The sequence below is a fragment of the Somniosus microcephalus genome, chromosome 34 (assembly GCF_052327205.1).
Source record: "Somniosus microcephalus isolate GS21.2 chromosome 34, FLI_Smic_1.0, whole genome shotgun sequence".
Taxonomy (NCBI): Eukaryota; Metazoa; Chordata; class Chondrichthyes; order Squaliformes; family Somniosidae; genus Somniosus; species Somniosus microcephalus.
In genome coordinates this window covers 16607381-16627684 of record NC_141020.1, presented here as the reverse complement: position 1 = coordinate 16627684, position 20304 = coordinate 16607381, and the positions used below count along the sequence as shown (strand labels likewise).

Genomic DNA, 20304 nt, shown 5'->3' with positions numbered 1-20304 from the left:
GAATGATTCCAGGAATGAGGGACTTCAGTTACGTGGACAGACTGGAGAAGCTGGGGTTGTTCTCCTTAGAGCAGAGAAGGTTGAGAGGAGATTTGATCGAGTTGTTCAAAATCATGAGGGGTCTGAACAGAGTAGATAGAGAGAAACTGTTCCCATTGGCGTAAGCGTCGAGAACCAGAGGACAGAGATTCAAGGTGATTGGCAAAAGAACCAAAGACGACAGGAGGAAAAACATTTTTACGCAGCGAGTGGTTGGGATCTGGAATTCACTGCCTGAGAGGGTGGTGAAGGCAGGCTCAATTGTGGCTTTCAAAAGGGAGTTAGATAAGTACCTGAAAGAAAAGAAATTGCAGGGCTACGAGGAAAGGGCGGCGGGGGGGGGGGGACTAGCTGAAGTGCTCTTGCAGAGAGCCGGCACGGGCTCGACGGGCCGAATGGCCTCCTGCGCTATGTCTATGATTCTATGTCGATTGAGGGCTAAATATTGGCCGGGACACCGGGGAGAACTCCCCCCTGCTCTTCTTCCAATAATGACCGTGGGATCTTTTCCGTCCACCTGAGAGAGCAGACGGGGCCTCGGTTTAACGTCTCATCCGAAAGACGGCACCTCCGACAGTGCAGCGCTCCCTCAGCACTGCACTGGGAGTGTCGGCCTGGATTTTTGTGCTGAAGGTTCTGGAGTGGAACTTGAACCCACAACCTTCTGACTCAGAGGCAAGAGCGCTATCCTCTCGGGCAAATAACTTATGTGAGAACAATTGGAAAGTGGCCAGCACGACATAAATTCAGTGAAAAATCAGAAATGGATGATGAAGAGTCAAAGATAAGGGTGCTGGACTGTAAAAGGATAAAACTCATCAAGGCTAGGGATTTACCCCAAAATAACTGGACAGAAAAGTTAGCAAACACGTCAATGGGAACAGTTTCTCTCTATCTACTCTCACGTCAATGGGTGTGGGGAATCTTAGGGGGAAATATTCAGTTGATTTGCGCCTCCCATTAACGCCCTAAGAGGGCTCTAACGGGGCACAAAGCAACTAGCGCCTGGGCGCGGCGCCAATAACGCCTCCCGCGAAATTCAGTGGGAGGTTAGCAGCGGCGTTAACCGTTAGCGCCCCACGGTGCTGACGTCATCACCGTGCGCAGCGCCCCGGCCACCATCTTCGGTAGTGCCCCCTGACTTACCGCCGGACGCTGTGTCCGACGGGGTGAAGGGGGCCTACCTGCGGCCGGGGCGGCGCAAATTAAAGGGGGGGTGCCGGGCGCCCATTTTTGTTGCTAGCACCTGCCCCCGTTGCTGTCCCCGGCCTCCTCTGCAGCACCCCCCCCCCCCCCCCCCCCCGTGGGGCGCCGGCTGCTCTCCATGAGCCCGGCACTTCTCTTGAGTGCCGGACTCTTTTGCCGACACTTCGATCCCTGGTGGCCCAGCTGGGCGCCGGGACGCATGGCGCTGTGGCACGTAGCGCCGCGATATTCACTCTTGGTGCGCTACCTGTGAATTTCGGACGCGGGGATGCTAAAAGTAGCGCCCCGGCGAAGTTAGCACCCCAAAGGGGGCACGACCCAATTTTGCCCCCTTAACGTGTGAGATGAGAGAGTTCAAAAGTCGCTGCATTGACTAGGCTTGTATTCCCTTGAGTATACAAGATTAAGGGGCGATCTAATCGAGGTGTTTAAGATGATTAAAGGGGCAAAACCGTCAAACTAGAGCTAGGCCGTTCAGGAGTGATGTCAGGAAGCACTTCTTCACACAAAGGGTGGTGGAAATCGGGAACTCTCTTCCCCCAGAAAGCTGTTGAGGATGGGGAGGTCAATTGAAAATTTCAAAACTGAGATTGATAGATTTTTGTTGGGTAAGGGGTATTAAGGGATACGGAACCAAGGCGGGTAAATGGAATTAAGATACAGATCAGCTATGATCCAATTGAACAGGCTCGAGGGGCTGAGTGGCCTCTTCCTGTTCTAAAGCATCCTAAAAGGCAAAACGAGATGCGTTTATGGATAACGCTCCATGGAGAGATTAAAACTGCAACGTCAAAGGAAGGCATGTGAGGAAACGAGCTACCAATAATGAGGAATAATCAAAGTGTAGGAGAGAGTTGACATGGGAGATTAGAAGGACGGAAAGGGAATGTCATAGAATAGTACAGCACAGAAGGAGGCCATTCAGCCCATCGAGTCTGCTCCGCAGCAATATTGGAAGCGAGGGAAGGGTCACCTGGTCGCTGGCAAGGCCGGCATTTATTGCCCACCCCTAATTGCCCTCGAGAAGGTGGTGGTGAGCCGCCTCCTTGAACCGCTGCTGACGGTGCTCCCACCGTGCTGACTTTCTTGTAGCGGTTTGGTACAACCGAGTGGCTGGCTAGGCCATTTCAGAGGGGCAATTAAGAATCAACCACATTGCTGTGGGTCTGGAGTCACATATCGGCCAGACCGGGTAAGGACAGCAGATTTCCTTCCCTAAAGGACATTAGTGAACCAGATGGGTTTGATAATGACAATCTGGTAGTTTCATGGTCACCATTACTGATGCTAGCTTTTTATTTCAGATTTATTTAAGTAACTGAATTTAAATTCCCCAGCTGCCGTGGCGGGATTTGCACTCACTTCTCCAGATCATTAGTCCAGGCCTCTGGATTACTAGTCCAGTAACATAACCACAATGCTACCGTACCCCTGTGATTGGGTGATCACTTTGCGGAATACCTCGGATCAGTCCACAAGCGTGACCCTGAGCCTCCGGTCGCCTGCCACTTTAATTCTCCGCCACACTCTCACTCTGACCCCTCTATCCTCGGCCTCCTACACATAGAAACATAGAGGATAGGAGCAGGAGTAGGCCATTCGGCCCCTCGAGCCTGCTCCGCCATTCAATGAGATCATGGCTGATCATCCAAATTCAGTACCCTGTCCCTGCCTTCTCCCCATATCCGTTGATCCCTTTAGCCTTAAGAAATATATTTAACTCCTTCTTGAATATATTTAATGAATTGGCCTCCACTGCCTTCTGTGGTAGAGAATTCCACAGGTTCACCACTCTCTGGGTGAAGAAATTCCTCCTCATCTCTGTCCTAAATGGCTTACCCATTTTCCTTAGACTTTGACCCCTGGTTCTGGACTCCCCGGCCATCGGGAACATCCTTCCTGCATCTAGTCTGTCTAGTCCTGTTAGAATTTTATAAGTTTCAATGAGATCCCCTCTCATTCTTCTAAACTCCAGCGAGTATAAGCCCAATCGTCCCTGTGGTAAACCACTGTTGTTAGTATTGTTGTTCACCACTGTTGTTAGTACTGTTGTTCACTCTTGCATATTGTTGTACTTGTCTGTGCATGCCTCAGCTGACTCCGCCCCTGGCTCCACCCTCATGGCTGGGTATAAAGGTCGCTGCTCGGCAGCCTCCGGCCCTTTTGGATACCAGGCAACCACAAGAGGCATGCTCTGTTCTTTGGTAATAAAAGCCTGTTTATTACTTTCTCAATGATGCGCTATCAATTACTCATAAAAGACTGAGAGTTAGAAGAGTAACTAAAGGCTTTTATTAACAACAGAATGGAGGTCTGCCTCGAGTGGTCGACCGGTCCAGGATACAAGGGCTGGGGAGCAGTCACCTTTATACTAGGACCTGTGGGAGGAGTCAGCCGAGGCATGTCCAGGCATGTACACAGTGGAATACAAACAGGAATACAAACAGTGGTTTACCACATTCACCCCTTGTTTAAAATTGAGTCCGGCGGGGTGAAGTGTATTAAAAGTTAGTGTATTGGAGTCTCTCCGGAGGTCTTGTCTGCCGCTGTGATCGGCGTGGCGACGGCAGGGGTAGTGAAGCTTCCGGCGTCGAGTCCAGCGTAGGCTGTGGCACAGGCGTGTCGTCCTCGTAGATGTCGAGCGGGTCGCGGGGCCCAGGCCTGCCGTCTGCTGGGGCTGGATATCGGATCGTGGGGGGGGGTGGTAGTGGGTAGTGGGTTACTGTGGTCCCCGAGGGTGCAAGGTCTCTTATGGAGACTGTGTCCTCCCGCCCGTCCGGGTATGCGATGTAAGCATACTGGGGGTTGGCGTGGAGGAGGTCGACCCTCTCGACCAGGGGGTCCGTTTTATGGGTCCTCACGTGTCTTCTCAGTAGGACCGGCCCTGGGGACGTTAGCCATGGCGGTAGCGATGTCCCTGATGTGGACTTCCTTGGGAAGACAAACATTTTCTCATGAGGGGTGGCGTTAGTGGCAGTGCAGAGCAGTGACCGAATAGAGTGGAGCGCATCGGGGAGCACATCCTGCCAGCGGGAGGTTGGAAGGCCCCTAGACTTTAAGGCTAGCAGGACGGCCTTCCAAACTGTCGCATTTTCTCTTTCCACCTGTCCGTTCCCCCGGGGGTTGTAACTGGTGGTCCTGCTTGTGGCAATACCCCTAGTTAGCAGGTACTGACGGAGTTCGTCGCTCATAAATGATGAGCCCCGGTCGCTATGGATATAGCTGGGGAAGCCGAACAGGGTGAAGAGGTTGTTCAGACATTTAATGACCGTGGCACTGGTCATGTCCGGGCAGGGGAAGGCGAACGGGAAACGGGAGTACTCATCAATAATATTGAGGAAGTACACATTGCGGTCGGAGGAGGGGAGAGGCCCTTTAAAATCAACGCTCAGGCGCTCGAAGGGGCGAGTGGCTTTTATCAGGTGGGCCCTGTCTGGTCTATAAAAGTGTGGTTTGCACTCAGCGCAGACTTGGCAGTTCCTGGTCATGGTCCTGACCTCCTCAATAGAGTAAGGCAGGTTGCGGGCCTTGATGAGGTGGAAGAACCTGGTGACCCCCGGGTGGCAGAGGTCATTGTGGAGGGCCCGTAGTCTATCGATCTGCGCGCTGGCGCAGGTGCCACGCGATAGCGCATCCGGGGGTTCATTTAGCTTCCCTGGCCGGTACAAGATCTCGTAGTTGTAGGTGGAAAGTTCGATTCTCCACCTCAAGATCTTGTCATTTTTGATTTTGCCCCTCTGCTTGTTGTTAAACATAAAAGCAACTGAACGCTGGTCAGTGAGCAGGGTAAATCGTTTTCCGGCCAGGTAGTGCCTCCAATGACGCACAGCCTCCACAATCGCCTGGGCCTCCTTCTCAACAGCGGAGTGTCTGGTCTCCGGGCCTTGGAGGGTTCGTGAAAAGAAGGCCACGGGTCTCCCCGCCTGATTGAGGGTAGCGGCCAGGGCAAAGTCGGACGCGTCGCTTTCCACCTGGAAGGGGATGGATTCGTCCACTGCGTGCATGGTGGCTTTGGCAATGTCCTCCTTGATACGGTGGAAGGCTAAGCGGGCCTCTGCCGTCAAGGGAAAAGAGGTGGACTTGATCAGCGGACGGGCCTTGTCCGCATAGTAGGGGACCCACTGGGCGTAATAGGAGAAAAACCCTAGGCACCTCTTCAGGGCCTTGAGGCAGTGGGGCAGTGGAAGTTCCATAAGGGGACGCATCCGGTCGGGGTCGGGGCCGATGACTCCGTGTTCCACAACACAGCCAAGGATGGCGAGGCGGTTTGTGCGGAATATGCACTTCTCCTTGTTATATGTCAGGTTTAGGAGTTGGGCGGTGCGGAGGAATTTTTCGAGGTTTGCGTCATGGTCCTGCAAGTCACGGCCGCAGATGGTCACATTGTCCAGATATGGGAAAGTGGCCTGCAACGCATTTTGATCTACCATCCGGTCCATCTCCCTTTGGAAGATGGAGACCCCGTTGGTGACGCCAAAGGGAACCCTAAGGAAGTGATAGAGGCGGCCGTTTGCCTCAAAGGCAGTGTACTGGCGGTCCTCAGGGCGGATGGGGAGCTGGTGGTACGCTGATTTCAGGTCAATGGTCGAGAAGACGCGGTACTGCGCGATCTGGTTGACCATATCAGCTATACGGGGGAGTGGGTAGGCGTCCAGCAGGGTGTAGCGATTTATTGTCTGGCTGTAGTCGATGACCAGGCGCTGCTTCTCGCTGGTCTTAACGACCACAACCTGGGCTCGCCAGGGGCTGGTGCTGCCCTCAATAATCCCTTCTTTCAGGAGCCGCTCCACTTCGGTTTTAATGAAAACCCTGTCCCCGGCACTGTATCGCCTGCTCTTTGTGGCGATGGGCTTACAGTCGGGGGTGAGGTTAGCAAACAGTGGTGGGGGGGTGATTCTGAGTGTGGAGAGGTTGCACCTGGTGCGCGGCGGGCAATTTGGAAGCTGCTGGCTGCGGACTGTGAGTGGGGGTAGGGGTCCACCGTACGCCATCGTAACACTTTTAAGGTGGCACTGAAAATCTAACCCCAGCAGGACGGCAGCGCAGAGGTCAGGCAGGACCAGAAGTTTAAAATGATCGTACACGGTCCCGTCTACTACGAGTGTCACCACGCAGTAGCCGCCGATGTCCGCCGACTGGGACTCGGAGGCCATAGAAATCCGCTGTTGCGCAGGCAGGACTGGGAGAGAGCAACGCCGCACCGTGTCGGGGTGGATGAAGCTCTCCGTGCTCCCAGAGTCAAAAAGGCAGATTGTATCGTGACCATTTACCTTAATGTCCATTGTGGAACTGGCCAGTTGGTGCGGTCTCGCTTGGTCCAGTGTAACGGATGCCAGCGTAGGGGTCGGTGTGTCGCTGCGGGTATCAGATGAGGCGGTGTCGGGGGCCTGCTGCGTCCCGGCTGTCGTCCAAGATGGCGGCGTCCATGATCCCCATGTGGCTGGAGGCGTCCAAAATGGCTGCTGTACCGGTGATTCGCACACGGCCAGGGAGGTCCAAAATGGCGGCCCGCATGGCCCACACGCGGCGCTGCTGGGGTTCGGGGTGGCTTTGGCCCTGCAGACGCTAGCGTAGTGTCCCTTCTTCCCGCAGCCCGAGCAGATCGCGTTTTTCGCCGGGCAGCGCGCTCTGGGGTGTTTTGCCTGGCCACAGAAGTAGCATTTCTGGCCTTGGGGCACTGCTGTCTGGCCTTGGGACACTGCTGCGGTAGTTGGGCCGTTGTTGGGGTGTGGCTGGGGTGGCACGGCGCTATGAGGCGGTCCTACCGTGTCCCAGGCTGTCATTCCCCGCGGCGTCCACGGTGCAGAGGAGTAGGCATCCATGCCCTGGTAGGCTGCATCCAACGATAGTGCGAGTTCAGAGGCCTTGTTGAGGTCGAGGTTACTCTGCTCCAACAGTCGCTGTCGTGTGTAATTGGATCTGTGGCCCGCTACAAAAGCGTCCCGGATAAGTTCCTCTGTGTACACGGCGGCCTTTACATCCTTACAACCACAGGCCCGGCCAAGCACAGACAGTGCCTGAAGGTATTCCACGGTCGATTCCCCAGGTTGTTGTTTACGACTCCCCAGGAGGTGCCTGGCGTACACTTCGTTCACTGGGCGCGTGTACTGGTCCTTGAGGAGCTTGATAGCATCCGCGTACGAGGTCGCGTCTTGGATGACCGAGTACACTCGGTGGTTCACTTTGGAGGTCAGGACATCCAGTTTGTCCTCGTCCGATTTGATTGCTTCGGAGGCGGTCAGGAATTTTTCGAAACACTTAAGCCAGTGAGTAAACTTGGTGGATGAGTCCGCCTCCCGATGATCTAAGTCCAGGCATGCTGGTGTGAGGATCTTCTCCATTATAAAAATGTTGTTAATAAAATTGATGCGCTATCAATTACTCATAAAAGACTGAGAGTTAGAAGAGTAACTAAAGGCTTTTATTAACAACAGAATGGAGGTCTGCCTCAAGTGGTCGACCGGTCCAGGATACAAGGGCTGGGGAGCAGTCACCTTTATACTAGGACCTGTGGGAGGAGTCAGCCGAGGCATGTCCAGGCATGTACACAGTGGAATACAAACAGGACAAACAGGAATACAAACAGTGGTTTACCACACTCAATCTCCAGTCTTTTGTAGCAATTGATAGTGCATCAATTTTATTACCAAAGTTAAATGTTGGCTGCGGATGCTGATCAACCGATGGCGCAAAACGCGGAGCAGCAGGCGCTGCTGCGAGCCCTCAGACCAACATGCCTGGACCTAGACCCCCAAGAAGCGGGTTCGTCGACTAAATTCGCACAATGGCTGCGTTGCTTTGAGGCGTATCTGGAAGCCTCGACCGTGACTCTTGATGAAAATAAACTGAAAATCCTGGCCTCGAAGGTGAGCCACCAAGTCTATACTTTAATCCAAGATGCGACGACCTACGCGGCGGCTATCGACCTACTGAAAGGGCAGTATGCACGCCCGGTTAACACGGTCTATGCCAGGCACCTTTTAAGATCTCGCAGACAGCAGCCCGGGGAATCGGTGGAGGCCTTCCTACAGGCACTGCGGGTACTCGGACGCGGCTGCGACTGCAAGGAAGTATCGGCCGCGGCACATGCGGAGGGACTGATACGAGACGCTTTCGTTGCGGGTCTAAGGTCCGACTACTCCCGGCAGAGGCTGCTGGAGAAGGGTGAAATAGACCTGACAAAGGCAGTGTCCCTCTCGCTCGACGCGGCCCACAGAAATATGGACACTTTCTCCCCTAATCGCCCCGCGCCGTGGACGCCGCAATCTTGGGCCATGGGACCGCCACCTCCGACTGCTGCAGCGATGTCCAAGGCACAAAAATGCTATTTTTGTGGCCAAGCTAAACACCCTAGAGCACGCTGCCCCGCGAAGAATGCTACCTGCTCCGGCTGCGGGAAGAAAGGTCACTACGTTAGCGCCTGCAAAGGGAAGACCGCTAACGCCAGCAGCGCCGCGTGCGAACCGTGGGCGCAGCCATCTTGCCCGCCATCTTGGGCTCCCCCAGCCGCGTGGGGATCGGGACCGTGGGCGCCGCCATTTTGTCCGCCATCTTGGACGCCTCCGACTTCGGTTACGGGGGACCCGGACTCCACCACCGCCTCATCGGACGACCGCATCGACGCGCTTGAACATACGCTGGCTTCCTTGACGCTGGATCAATCTCTCCCGCATCAACTGTCCAGGTCCATGATGGACATTACGGTAAACGGCCGCGCCACTACCTGCCTTTTTGACAGCGGGAGCACGGAGAGTTTTATACACCCCGACACGGTGCGCAGTTACTCTCTCCCGGTCCTGCCGACGCGTCATCGCATCTCTATGGCTTCCAAAGCCCAGTCAGCGGAAGTCGGTGGCTACTGTATGGTGACTCTTTCAGTGCGGGGTACTGAATACAAAAATTTTAAACTTCTGGTCCTGCCTGATCTCTGCGCTGCCGTCCTACTGGGGTTGGATTTTCAGTGCCACCTTAAGAGTGTCACTTTAGCGTACGGTGGACCCCTCCCCCCTCTCACGGTCTGCAGCCAGCAGTTTTTAAATCGCCCGCCGCGCGCCATTTGCAGCCTCTCCACCCTTAAAGTCTCCCCCCCCCTCCTTGTTCGCTAACCTCACCCGCGACTGTAAGCCCATCGCTACCAAAAGTAGGCGTTACAGTGCCGGGGATAGGGGTTTCATTAAATCCGAGGTAGCGAGACTCCTGAAGGAAGGGATTATCGAGAGCAGCAATAGCCCATGGCGAGCACAAGTGGTGGTGGTGAAGACTGGCGGAAAACAGCGCCTAGTTATTGACTACAGCCAGACGATCAATCGCTACACCCAGTTGGATGCATACCCACTCCCCCGCATATCTGACATGGTCAATCAGATAGCACAATACCAGGTGTTCTCGACGATTGATCTGAAGTCGGCATATCACCAGCTCCCCATCAGGGCTGAGGACCGCCAGTACACAGCTTTTGAAGCTGACGGTCGGCTTTATCACTTTCTCAGAGTTCCCTTCGGCGTCACCAACGGAGTTTCTGTCTTCCAACGGGAGATGGACCGGATGGTTGACCAGAACGTGCTCCAGGCCACTTTCCCATATCTAGACAACGTCACCATCTGCGGCCACGACCAGCAGGACCATGACGTTAATCTAGGGAAATTCCTCCGGACGGCCCAGTGGCTGAATCTCACATACAACAAAGACAAATGTATGTTTCGTACTAAGCGCCTTGCTATTCTTGGCTGCGTAGTGGAGAACGGAGTCATCAGCCCAGACCCCGATAGAATGCGCCCTCTTATGGAGCTCCCCCTCCCCCACTGCCAGAAAGCACTGAAGAGATGCCTGGGGTTTTTCTCTTACTATGTTCAGTGGGTGCCCAACTATGCGGATAAAGCCCGACCCCTCATCAAGTCCGCCTCCTTCCCCCTGACAGCAGAGGCCTGTGCAGCCTTCACTCTCATAAAAAGCGATATTGCGAAGGCCACAATGCACGCTGTGGATGAGTCCCTCCCTTTTCAAGTGGAGAGCGACGCATCCGACTTTGCCCTAGCTGCAACCCTTAACCAGGCGGGGAGACCCATGGCCTTTTTCTCAAGGACCCTCCAGGGCCCCGAGATTCGACACTCCTCTGTCGAAAAGGAGGCCCAGGCCATTGTGGAAGCCGTGCGACATTGGCGGCATTACCTGGCCGGAAAACGATTTACCCTGCTCACTGACCAGCGTTCAGTAGCTTTTATGTTTCATAATAAGCAGCGGGGCAAAATCAAGAATGACAAGATATTAAGGTGGAGAATCGAACTCTCCACCTACAATTACGATATCTTGTACCGGCCCAGGAAACTCAATGAGCCCCCAGATGCCCTATCACGTGGTACGTGCGCCAACGCGCAGGTTGATAGATTACAGACCCTCCACAATGACCTCTGCCACCCGGGGGTCACCAGGTTCTTCCATTTTATCAAATCCTGTAACCTGCCCTACTCCATCGAGGAGGTCAGGACCATGACCAGGAACTGCCAGATCTGTGCCGAGTGCAAGCCGCATTTTTATAGGCCAGACAGAGCAAGCCTGATCAAAGCCACGCGCCCCTTCGAGCGGCTGAGCATCGATTTTAAAGGGCCCCTCCCCTCCTCTGACCGCAATGTGTACTTCCTCAATATAATTGATGAGTATTCCCGTTTGCCATCCCTTGCTCGGACATGACCAGTACCACGGTCATTAAATGTCTGAATGACCTCTTCGCATTGTTCGGTTTCCCTAGCTATATCCATAGCGACAGGGGCTCATCTTTTATGAGTGACGAACTTCGGCAGTACCTGCTCGCGAGAGGCATTGCTACAAGCAGGACCACCAGCTACAACCCCCGGGGTAACGGCCAGGTGGAAAGGGAGAATGCGACAGTCTGGAAGGCAGTCCTTTTAAACTTAAAATCTAAGGGCCTTCCGACCTCCCGCTGGCAGGAGGTCCTCCCTGCGGCGCTCCATTCCATTCGGTCGCTGCTCTGTACACCCACCAATGCCACTCCTCACGAGAGAATGTTCTCCTTCCCCAGGAAGTCCACGTCGGGGATTTCGCTACCAACATGGCTGACCTCTCCAGGTCCCGTCCTACTGCGGAAGCACGTGAGGACCCATAAGGCGGACCCCCTGGTCGAGAGGGTGAGCCTCCTCCACGCCAACCCGCAGTATGCTTACGTGGTGTACCCGGACGGGCGGGAGGACACAGTCTCCATTCGAGACCTCGCACCTGCGGGTGCTCCTGAAACACCCTCTTCGCCACCCACCGCTACTCCTGCCTACCCCCAGGACACAGTCCCCGCACGAGACCTCGCACCTTCGGGTGCCTCTGAGAGACCACCATCGCTACCTCCCATTACCCATGCTCTGACCCCTGTAGACGGCATGCAGCAGCCCCAGGGTCCGCCACCTGCTACACCTCCTCTGAATGAGACACCGGGTTCAACGTTGGATGCTGCACCATCACCGCCGCTGCTGCGACGCTCAGGACGGCTTACAAGGCCTCCTGATAGACTTCAGTACACAAATTTTTAGTGCACTTCACCCCGCCGGACTCAATTCTAAACAAGGGGTGAATGTGGTAAACCACTGTTGTTAGTATTTTTGTTCACCACTGTTGTTAGTACTGTTGTTCACTGTTAGTACTGTTGTTCACTGTTGTTAATACTGTTGTTCACTCTTGCATATTGTTGTACTTGTCTGTGCATGCCTCAGCTGACTCCGCCCCTGGCTCCACCCTCATGGCTGGGTATAAAGGTCGCTGCTCGGCAGCCTCCGGCCCTTTTGGATACCAGGCAACCACAAGAGGCATGCTCTGTTCTTTGGTAATAAAAGCCTGTTTATTACTTTCTCAATCTCCAGTCTTTTGTAGCAATTGATAGTGCATCAGTCCCAATCTCTCCTCATACGTCATTCTTGCCATCCCAGGTATCAGCCTGGTGAATCTTCGCTGCACTCCCTCCATGGCAAGAACATCCTTCCTCAGATAAGGTGACCAAAACTGCACACAATACTCAAGGTGTGGTCTCACCAAGGCCCTGTACACTGTTCCAATGAAGCTCAAGGAACAGCACCTCATCTTTCGATTCAGCACTTCACAACCTACCAGACTCCGCATCGAGTTCAACACACACGAGCACTTAATGGAAAGATGAGGTGCTGTTCGTGGAGCTTCGTTCGAACAGCGTAGGAGGCTGAGGTCAGACTGGGAGTGTGACAGCAATAAACTTGCAGAATGGGTATATAATTGGCAAATGCAGTTCAACACAGATAAATGTGAGGTATTACATTTTGGTCAGAAGAATAGGGAGGTCACTTATTACTTGGAGGGTGCGAGTCTAGGTGGGGTAGAGGAACAAAGGGATCTCGGAGGAACAAATACACAAATCACTAAAAGTTGCGACACAGCTTAGAAGGCCATAAAAAAGGCAAACCAAGCACTAGGGTTTATTTCTAGAGGGATAGAATTGAAATGTACGGAAGTTATGCTAAACCTGTATCGAACCTTGGTTAGACCACACACTGCGTGCAGTTCTGGTCGCCATATTATCAAAAGGATATAGAGGCACTGGAGAGGGTGCAGGGAAGATTTACAGGGATGATACCAGAATTGCGAGGGTATACATATCTCTTGAAAAAAGAAGGCTGAGGGGTGACCTAATAGAGGTCTTTAAAATTATGAAAGGTTTTGATAGAGTGGATACAGAGAGAATGTTTCCAGTTGTGGGGAAGAGCATAACTAGAGGCCATCAATATAAGATAGTCACCAAGAAATCCAGTAGGGAATTCAGAAGAAACTTCTTTCCCCAGAGAGTGGTGAGAATGTGGAACTCGCTACCACAGGGAGTGGTTGAGGCGAATAGTATAGATGCATTTAAGGGGAGGCTAGACAAGCATATGAGGGAGAAGGGAATAGAGGGTTATGCTGATAGAGTTAGACGAGGAACGACGGGAGGAGGCTCGAGTGGAGCATAAACGCCGGCACGGACTGGCTGGGCCGAATTACCTGTTTCTGTGCCGTATATCCTATGTATGTAACAATTTCAGATCATAACCCCCAACTTTTTGGACAGCGAGTGCTGGTACTGATTCTGCTTTTCACGAATCACTCCTGCTCCCACTCGATCTTTCCTCCCCCCTTTCCCGGCCCCTGCACTTGCTTAAAACCTGTTAAACCTCCTACATTTTCCAGCTCTGACGAAGGGTCATCGACCTAAAACGTTAACTCTCTTTCTCTCTCCAGACGCTGCCTGACCTGCTGAGTGTTCCCAGCATTTTCTGTTTATATTTCAGATTTCCAGCCTCCGCAGCGTATCGCCTTTGAAGAGCCAGGACGATTGGGAGCGCACAGGCAGTGGGATTAATTCCGAATAGCTCTGGCAATGAGAGTCGGCACAGATACAATTGGCCTCCTTGCACACTGTAGCTGTCTGTGGCTCACTGCGGGCTTGGCTCAGTCCCAGGCGATGATTGGGACGTCCTGAGGTCGTGAAAGGTGCTATAGAAATGCAGAGTAGCCGCGCAGCGCTCCAGGGAACCCGCACAGCCGGCTTTCCGACGCAAAAAGCCACAGCCCGCGCGGTATTTTGAGGGGCCCTTAAAGGGGCCGCGCGGCGCCCAGAAAAATTACGGGGATCATTGATTCCGTCCCGTGTTGTTTGCAGGTTTGCCGGTCAGGAGGAATGGTTCCGGGCAAATCAAAGGGGCAAGTTCAGCTGGGATTTCCTCAATTACAAAGAGGTCCCGCTGGAAGCGGTCGATGCCAGCGGCTCCTCCATAACCTACGACGGGATGGAGAATTTAGGTAAGCGATGGGTGAAATTAGCGACAACTGTTACTCAAAGGTTCACAGCCAAGCTTCTCTCTTTCCCCTTCCTCTCCCAAAGAAAGACTTGCATTTCTGTAGCGCCTTTTACAATGTCAGGACGTCTCAAAGCGCTTTACAGCCAATGAAGTACAGGAAACTTTCTGGTATCCGGCACGGACGGGACTGACGTGGTGCCGGTTCATCAACAATTCCGGATAACCGAACGCTATAGTAAAAGATACGGAGCTCAGAGCTCCGTATAAAGCAACAAACCCTGTTGCTTAGCTTCAAAACAATCGGCACAAGTTGCAAGCATCTCTGTAGCTTAGCAACAGCTTCAGCTACACCCTTGCACAGCAACAAATGGAGTAAAAAAAGTAATAAAAGTTACCTGAACCGACTCCTGAATTTTGCCAGTGGATAGAGCGTTCCGGTTATTTAGGGGCCGGTTAATCGAAAGTTTCCTGTACTTTCTGAAGTCACTCCTGTATGCAGGGAAACGCGGCAGCCTATTTGTGCACAGCAAGCTCCCACAAACAGCAATGACTCAGAGGCGAGAATGTTACCCACTGAACCACAGCTGACACTGGCTCTGTGGGGGGGGTGGAGGGGGGGAGGGAGTTCTCCCAGTACCGTGGCCAACAGTCAGTCCTTGACCGAGCCTCTTCATCCCAGCTCGCCGCCTCCTACAACCAGCGGGTAGCTGCAGCCTCTGTATGAACCCGTGACCCTCCAACTTTGGGCTCTAAGGTGTCGGCCAGTGGCTCAGTGGGCGGCACTCTCGCCTCCGAGTCAGAAGGTTGTGGGTTCAAGTCCCCACTCCAGAGATTCGAGCACAAAAATCTAGGCTGACGCTCCCAGTGCAGCGCTGAGGGAGTGCTGCACTGTCAGAGGTGCCGTCTTTCGGATGAGATGTTAAACCGAGGCCCCGTCTGCTCTCTCAGGTGGATGTAAAAGATCCCATGGCACTATTTCAAAGAAGAGCAGGGGAGTTCTCCCCGATGTCCTGGGCCAATATTTATCCCTCAACCAACATCACTAAAACAGATTATCTGGTCATTAGCACATTGCTGTTTGTGGGAGCTTGCTGTGCGCAAATTGGCTGCTGCATTTCCTACATTAGAGTAAATGAGGAGAAACTGTTTCTGTGTCCTCTGGTTACCGACCCTTCTGCCTCTGGAAACAGTTTCTCCTTATTTACTCTAACGTAGGAAATGCGGCAGCCAAAAGGTAACCAGAGGACACAGATTTAAGGTGAGCTGAACAAGAACCAGAGGCGACACGAGAAAACGATTTGTTCACGCAGCGAGTTGCTGTGATCTGGAACACGCTGCCTGAAAGGGCAGTGAAACCAGATTCAATGGTAACATTCAAAAGGGAATTGGATAAATACTTGAAGGGAAAACATTGCAGGACTATGGGGAAAGAGCAGGGGGGAGTGGGACTAATTGGATCGCTCTGCCAAAGAGCCGGCACACGCACGATGGGCCGAATGGCCTCCTTCTGTGCTGTATCATTCTACGATTACAACAGTGACTACACTTCAAAAAGTACTTCATTGGCTGTAAAGCACTTTGGGACGTCCTGGGGTTGTGAAAGGCGCTATATAATAGCAGAGCACTTGGAAAGCAGTGACAGGATCGGACAAAGTCAACATGGATTTACAAAAGGTCAATCGTGCTTGATTAATCTACTGGAATTTTTTGAGGATGTAACTGGTAGAATAGATAAGGGAGAACCAGCGGATGTGGTGTATTTGGACTTTCAGAAGGCTTTCGATAAGGTCCCGCATAAGAGATTAGCGTGTAAAGTTAAGGCACATGGGATTGGGGGCAAGGTACTGACTTGGATAGAGAACTGGTTGGCAGACAGGAAGCAAAGAGTTGGAATAAACGTGTCTTTTTCCGAGTGGCAGGCAGTGACTAGCGGAGTACCGCAGGGATCGGTCCTAGGACCCCAGCTATTCACAATATATATTAATGATCTAGACGAGGGAACTAGATGTAATATCTCCAAGTTTGCAGACGACACAAAGCTGGGTGGGCGTGTGTGCTGTGAGGAGGATGCCGAGAAACTCCAGGATGATTTGGACAGTTTGGGTGATTGGGCAGATGCATGGCAGATGCAGTATAATGTGGATAAATGCGAGGTTATCCACTTTGGTGGCAAAAACAGGAAGGCAGATTATTATCTGAACGGCAATAGATTGGGTGAAGGGGAAGTGCAACGAGACCTGGGTGTCCTTGTGCACCAGTCGCTGAAGGTAAGCATGTAGGTGCAGCAGGCGGTTAAGAAGGCAAATGGTATGTTGGCCTTCGTAGCGAGAGAGTTTGAGTACAGGAACAAGGATGTCTTGCTGCAGTTGTACAGGGCCTTGGTGAGACCACACCTTGAGTACTGTGTGCAGTTTTGGTCGCCTTTTCTGAGGAAGGATGTTCTTGCCATGGAGGGAGTGCAGCGAAGATTCACCAGACTGATACCTGGGATGGCAAGAATGACGTATGAGGAGAGATTGGGTCGATTGGGCTTATACTCGCTGGAGTTTAGAAGAATGAGAGGGGATCTCATTGAAACTTATAAAGTTCTAACAGGACTAGACAGACTAGATGCAGGAAGGATGTTCCTGATGGTCGGGGAGTCCAGAACCAGGGGTCACAGTCGAAGGATAAGGGGTAAGCCATTTAGGACAGAGATGAGGAGGAATTTCTTCACCCAGAGAGTGGTGAACCTGTGGAATTCTCTACCACAGAAGGCAGTGGAGGCCAATTGATTAAATATATTCAAGAAGGAGTTAGATATATTTCTTAAGGCTAAAGGGATCAGGGGATATGGGGAGAAAGCAGAGACAGGGTACTGAATTTGGATGATCAGCCATGATCTCATTGAATGGCGGAGCAGGCTCGAGGGGCCGAATGGCCTACTCCTGCTCCTATCTTCTATGTTTCTATAAATGCAAGTTCTTTTTTCTAATGTCCTTGTGTTTGTTCAGTGTGTTTGAAGCAGCTGAAGTGTTTGAACCTGAGGAACTGCCCCTACATTGACGACTGGTGTTTGAACCGCCTGCACGTGTTCGGAGACTCGCTTGAAGAGTTGGGGCTGGCCGGCTGCCCCAGGGTCACAGAGCGAGGCCTGGCCTCACTGCACCATCTGAAGTAAGTTACGTCAACCTGGGACAGCCACCGCTAATTCGGTTTGGCGGCACAAATGATTTCGCTTCGGTGGCGACAGCCGTGCCTCAGTGGGACGCACTCGTGCCTCTGGGGTCAGCGGGGTCGTGGGTTCGAGTCTGTTAGATTCGAATTTGGAGACGGAATTGAGGACACGTTCAGAATTTATTAAAACAATCAAGAGGACTTGTGCACAAGGGAGAGCCACTCGGCTTCCTCAAGCTAGGGGCGCACTCTCGAGGGACAAGCAGCGGTTCATTCAAGTTATACAATTCTATAAGCAACGCCCACCTACTACAGAATGGGGGCATACATGCAGTGTCACAACAGTTACTCTTTATTGATTTACAGGAAACTTTCGTTTAACCGGAGGTTAAATGTCCGGAAAGCTCTATCTACTGGCAAAATTCAGGAGCCGTTTCCTATAAGTTTTTTTACTTCTCGTTTTTTTTTCCCAGTCGCGGCTCCCAAGCGTCTAGCTGAAGCTGTTGCTTAGCTACAGAGATGCTTTTAAGCTGCGGCCGACTGTTTTGAAGCTGTTGCTAAGCAACAGGGTTTGTTGCTTCACACGGAGCTGAAAAGCTCCGTACGTTTTAACATTAGCGCTGGTTTATACGGCAGTTTTGATGGGACGGCACCAACTCGGTCCCATCGGTGCCGGATACCAGAAAGTTTCCTGTATGTGGTTAGTCACTCAACTGTCGGGCCCACCCCTTGAACTCGGGTACCCTCTGACCATGCCAGTCACAGATGTCGGTTGTCCCATCCTACTCCCCACATTCCTGCTGTTATCTCTTCCCCATTATCGGCATAGTTTATAGTTTGAGAAAACATGTTTTATCCTTGACTGTCGAACAAACAGGATGGCTACAAGGCCGCAGTGATTCATGTATCCTGTGACTGGTACAATGTAGGCAGGGACAGGGTACTGAGTTTGGATGATCAGCCATGATCTCATTGAATGGCGGAGCAGGCTCGAGGAGCCGAACGGCCTACTCCTGCTCCTATCTTCTATGTTGGTTGTTAGTTGTACCCTTATCTCCTGGGAGGACAGGCCATGTTTAGACAATGGTTCTACTGAGGCTGTGAACACACATTCTGAAGCTTGATAAGTGAAGTGGCGTCTTGCAGTCTGCAAATGTGCTTCAGTCAGCTAAACCCACACTATGGGCAAATAGGGGGTTAACGTAGTCAGGTATCCCAGAATTCATTGGGAACAAGCTGGACCTATCAAGTCCCACGCCAGAGCCTCGAGCCCATAATCCAGTCCGACACTCCCGGGGGAGTGCTGCACCGTCAGAGGTGCCCGTCTTTCGGATGAGACGTTAAACCCTTTCGAAGAAGAAGCAGGGGGAGTTCTCCCCGGTGTCCTGGCCAATATTTATTCCCTCAGCCAACACCTCAGAACAGATCTGGTAATTATCTCGTTGCTGTGTGTGGGATCTTGCTGTGTGCAAATTTGAAGGTAAGCGTGCAGGTGCAGCAGGCGGTTAAGAAGGCAAATGGTATGTTGGCCTTCGTAGCGAGAGGATTCGAGTACAGGAACAAGGATGTCTTGCTGCAGTTGTACAGGGCCTTGGTGAGACCACACCTTGAGTATTGTGTGCAGTTTTGGTCGCCTTATCTGAGGAAGGATGTTCTTGCCATGGAGGGAGCGCAGCGCAGATTCACCAGACTGATACCTGGGATGGCAGGAATGACGTATGAGGAGAGATTAGGTCGATTGGGCTTATACTTGCTGGAGTTTAGAAGAATGAGAGGGGATTGCATTGAAACTTATAAAATTCTAACAGGACTAGACAGACTAGATGCAGGAAGGATGTTCCCGATGGCCGGGGAGTCCAGAACCAGGAGTCACAGTCTAAGGATAAGGATACACCATTTAGGACAGAGATGAGGAGGAATTTCTTCACCCAGAGAGTGGTGAACCTGTGGAATTCTCTACCACACAAGGCAGTTGAGACCAATTCATTAAATATATTCAAGAAGGAGTTGGATATATTTCTTACGGCTAAAGGGATCAAGGGATATGGGGAGAAAGCAGGGACAGGGTACTGAGTTTGGATGATCAGCCATGATCTCATTGAATGGCGGAGCAGGCTCGAGGGGCCGAATGGCCTACTCCTGCTCCTATCTTCTATGTTTCTATGTTGCCGCGTTCCCTACACCACAACAGTGACTACGCTCCAAAAAGTACCTCGTTGGCCGTAAAGCGCTTTGGGATGTCCGGTGGTCGTGAAAGCCGTTCCTTTTTTTAAATTTGCACGCCCAATTTCACACGCAGCTATTTCAGGGAGGGCTGGTTAAAGCAATTCTGTTCAAGGGATTCCAAAGTGAAAGAGGAGAATTGTGAAAGTTTAAAAAAAAAACTAACATCTGATTTTTTTCTTTTTAAATGGTTGGAAACAGCTTGCAGTTGCAAAGAATGTTAGCAGTTCAATAAAGGTTTTAAGCTTCATAATTTGCTTAAATATTACTTGCAAAATTTCCGGACCCGATGACTCCGCCTCATCCTGCTTTGCCTGGTGTGGTCAAAGCATAAACGGCTCTTTGTTTCCCTCACCTTGTGCGGCTTGGCGCCTCTGATTCACCTTCCTGTTGCTGCTGTGGCCAGATGTTTGGAGTTCTCTGTCAGCCCCACAGTCTGGGCCTGGCACCTGCCTGAACTGACTGGGCTCGCTGTGAAGCCGTCTGGAGCTGCTGACATCGTCCGGGCCTCGCTGTTCCCAGTTCACCTTCCACTGCTCCGACCTCCGACCTCTGGGGTGCCCTGAGCCAATGTTAGCAGTTTGAAAGAAAGACTTGCATTTGCAGGAAACTCTTTTTTATCCGGCACTGACGGGACCGGCGTGGTGCCGGTTTATCAAAAAGTCCGGATTACAGAGAGGTATAGTTAAAGGTATGAGAGCCCCGTACACAGCAACAGATCCAGGCTTCCCTGTTGCTTAGTAACAGGTGCAGGAACCCCGGCCACAAACCAAGCGTCCCTGTTGCACGGCAACAGGTGCAGGAACCCCGGTTACACGGCCACAGATCCAGGAACAGCCACTAATATGAAGTAAAACTTACCTGAACCTACTCCTGA

General features: G+C 52.2%; 1 protein-coding gene across 2 annotated transcripts in view; it reads left to right on the top strand.

The window, feature by feature from the left end:
- dmac2 (distal membrane arm assembly component 2) overlaps positions 1-20304 on the top strand; it is a 42211-nt gene that overhangs the window by 19266 nt on the left and 2641 nt on the right. For both annotated transcript variants that reach the window (XM_085973464.1, XM_085973463.1), the window contains 2 exons: positions 13910-14049; positions 17042-17204. In XM_085973464.1, the coding sequence (XP_085829590.1) occupies positions 13910-14049; positions 17042-17204 (303 nt within the window). The remainder of the gene's footprint in view (positions 1-13909; positions 14050-17041; positions 17205-20304) is intronic.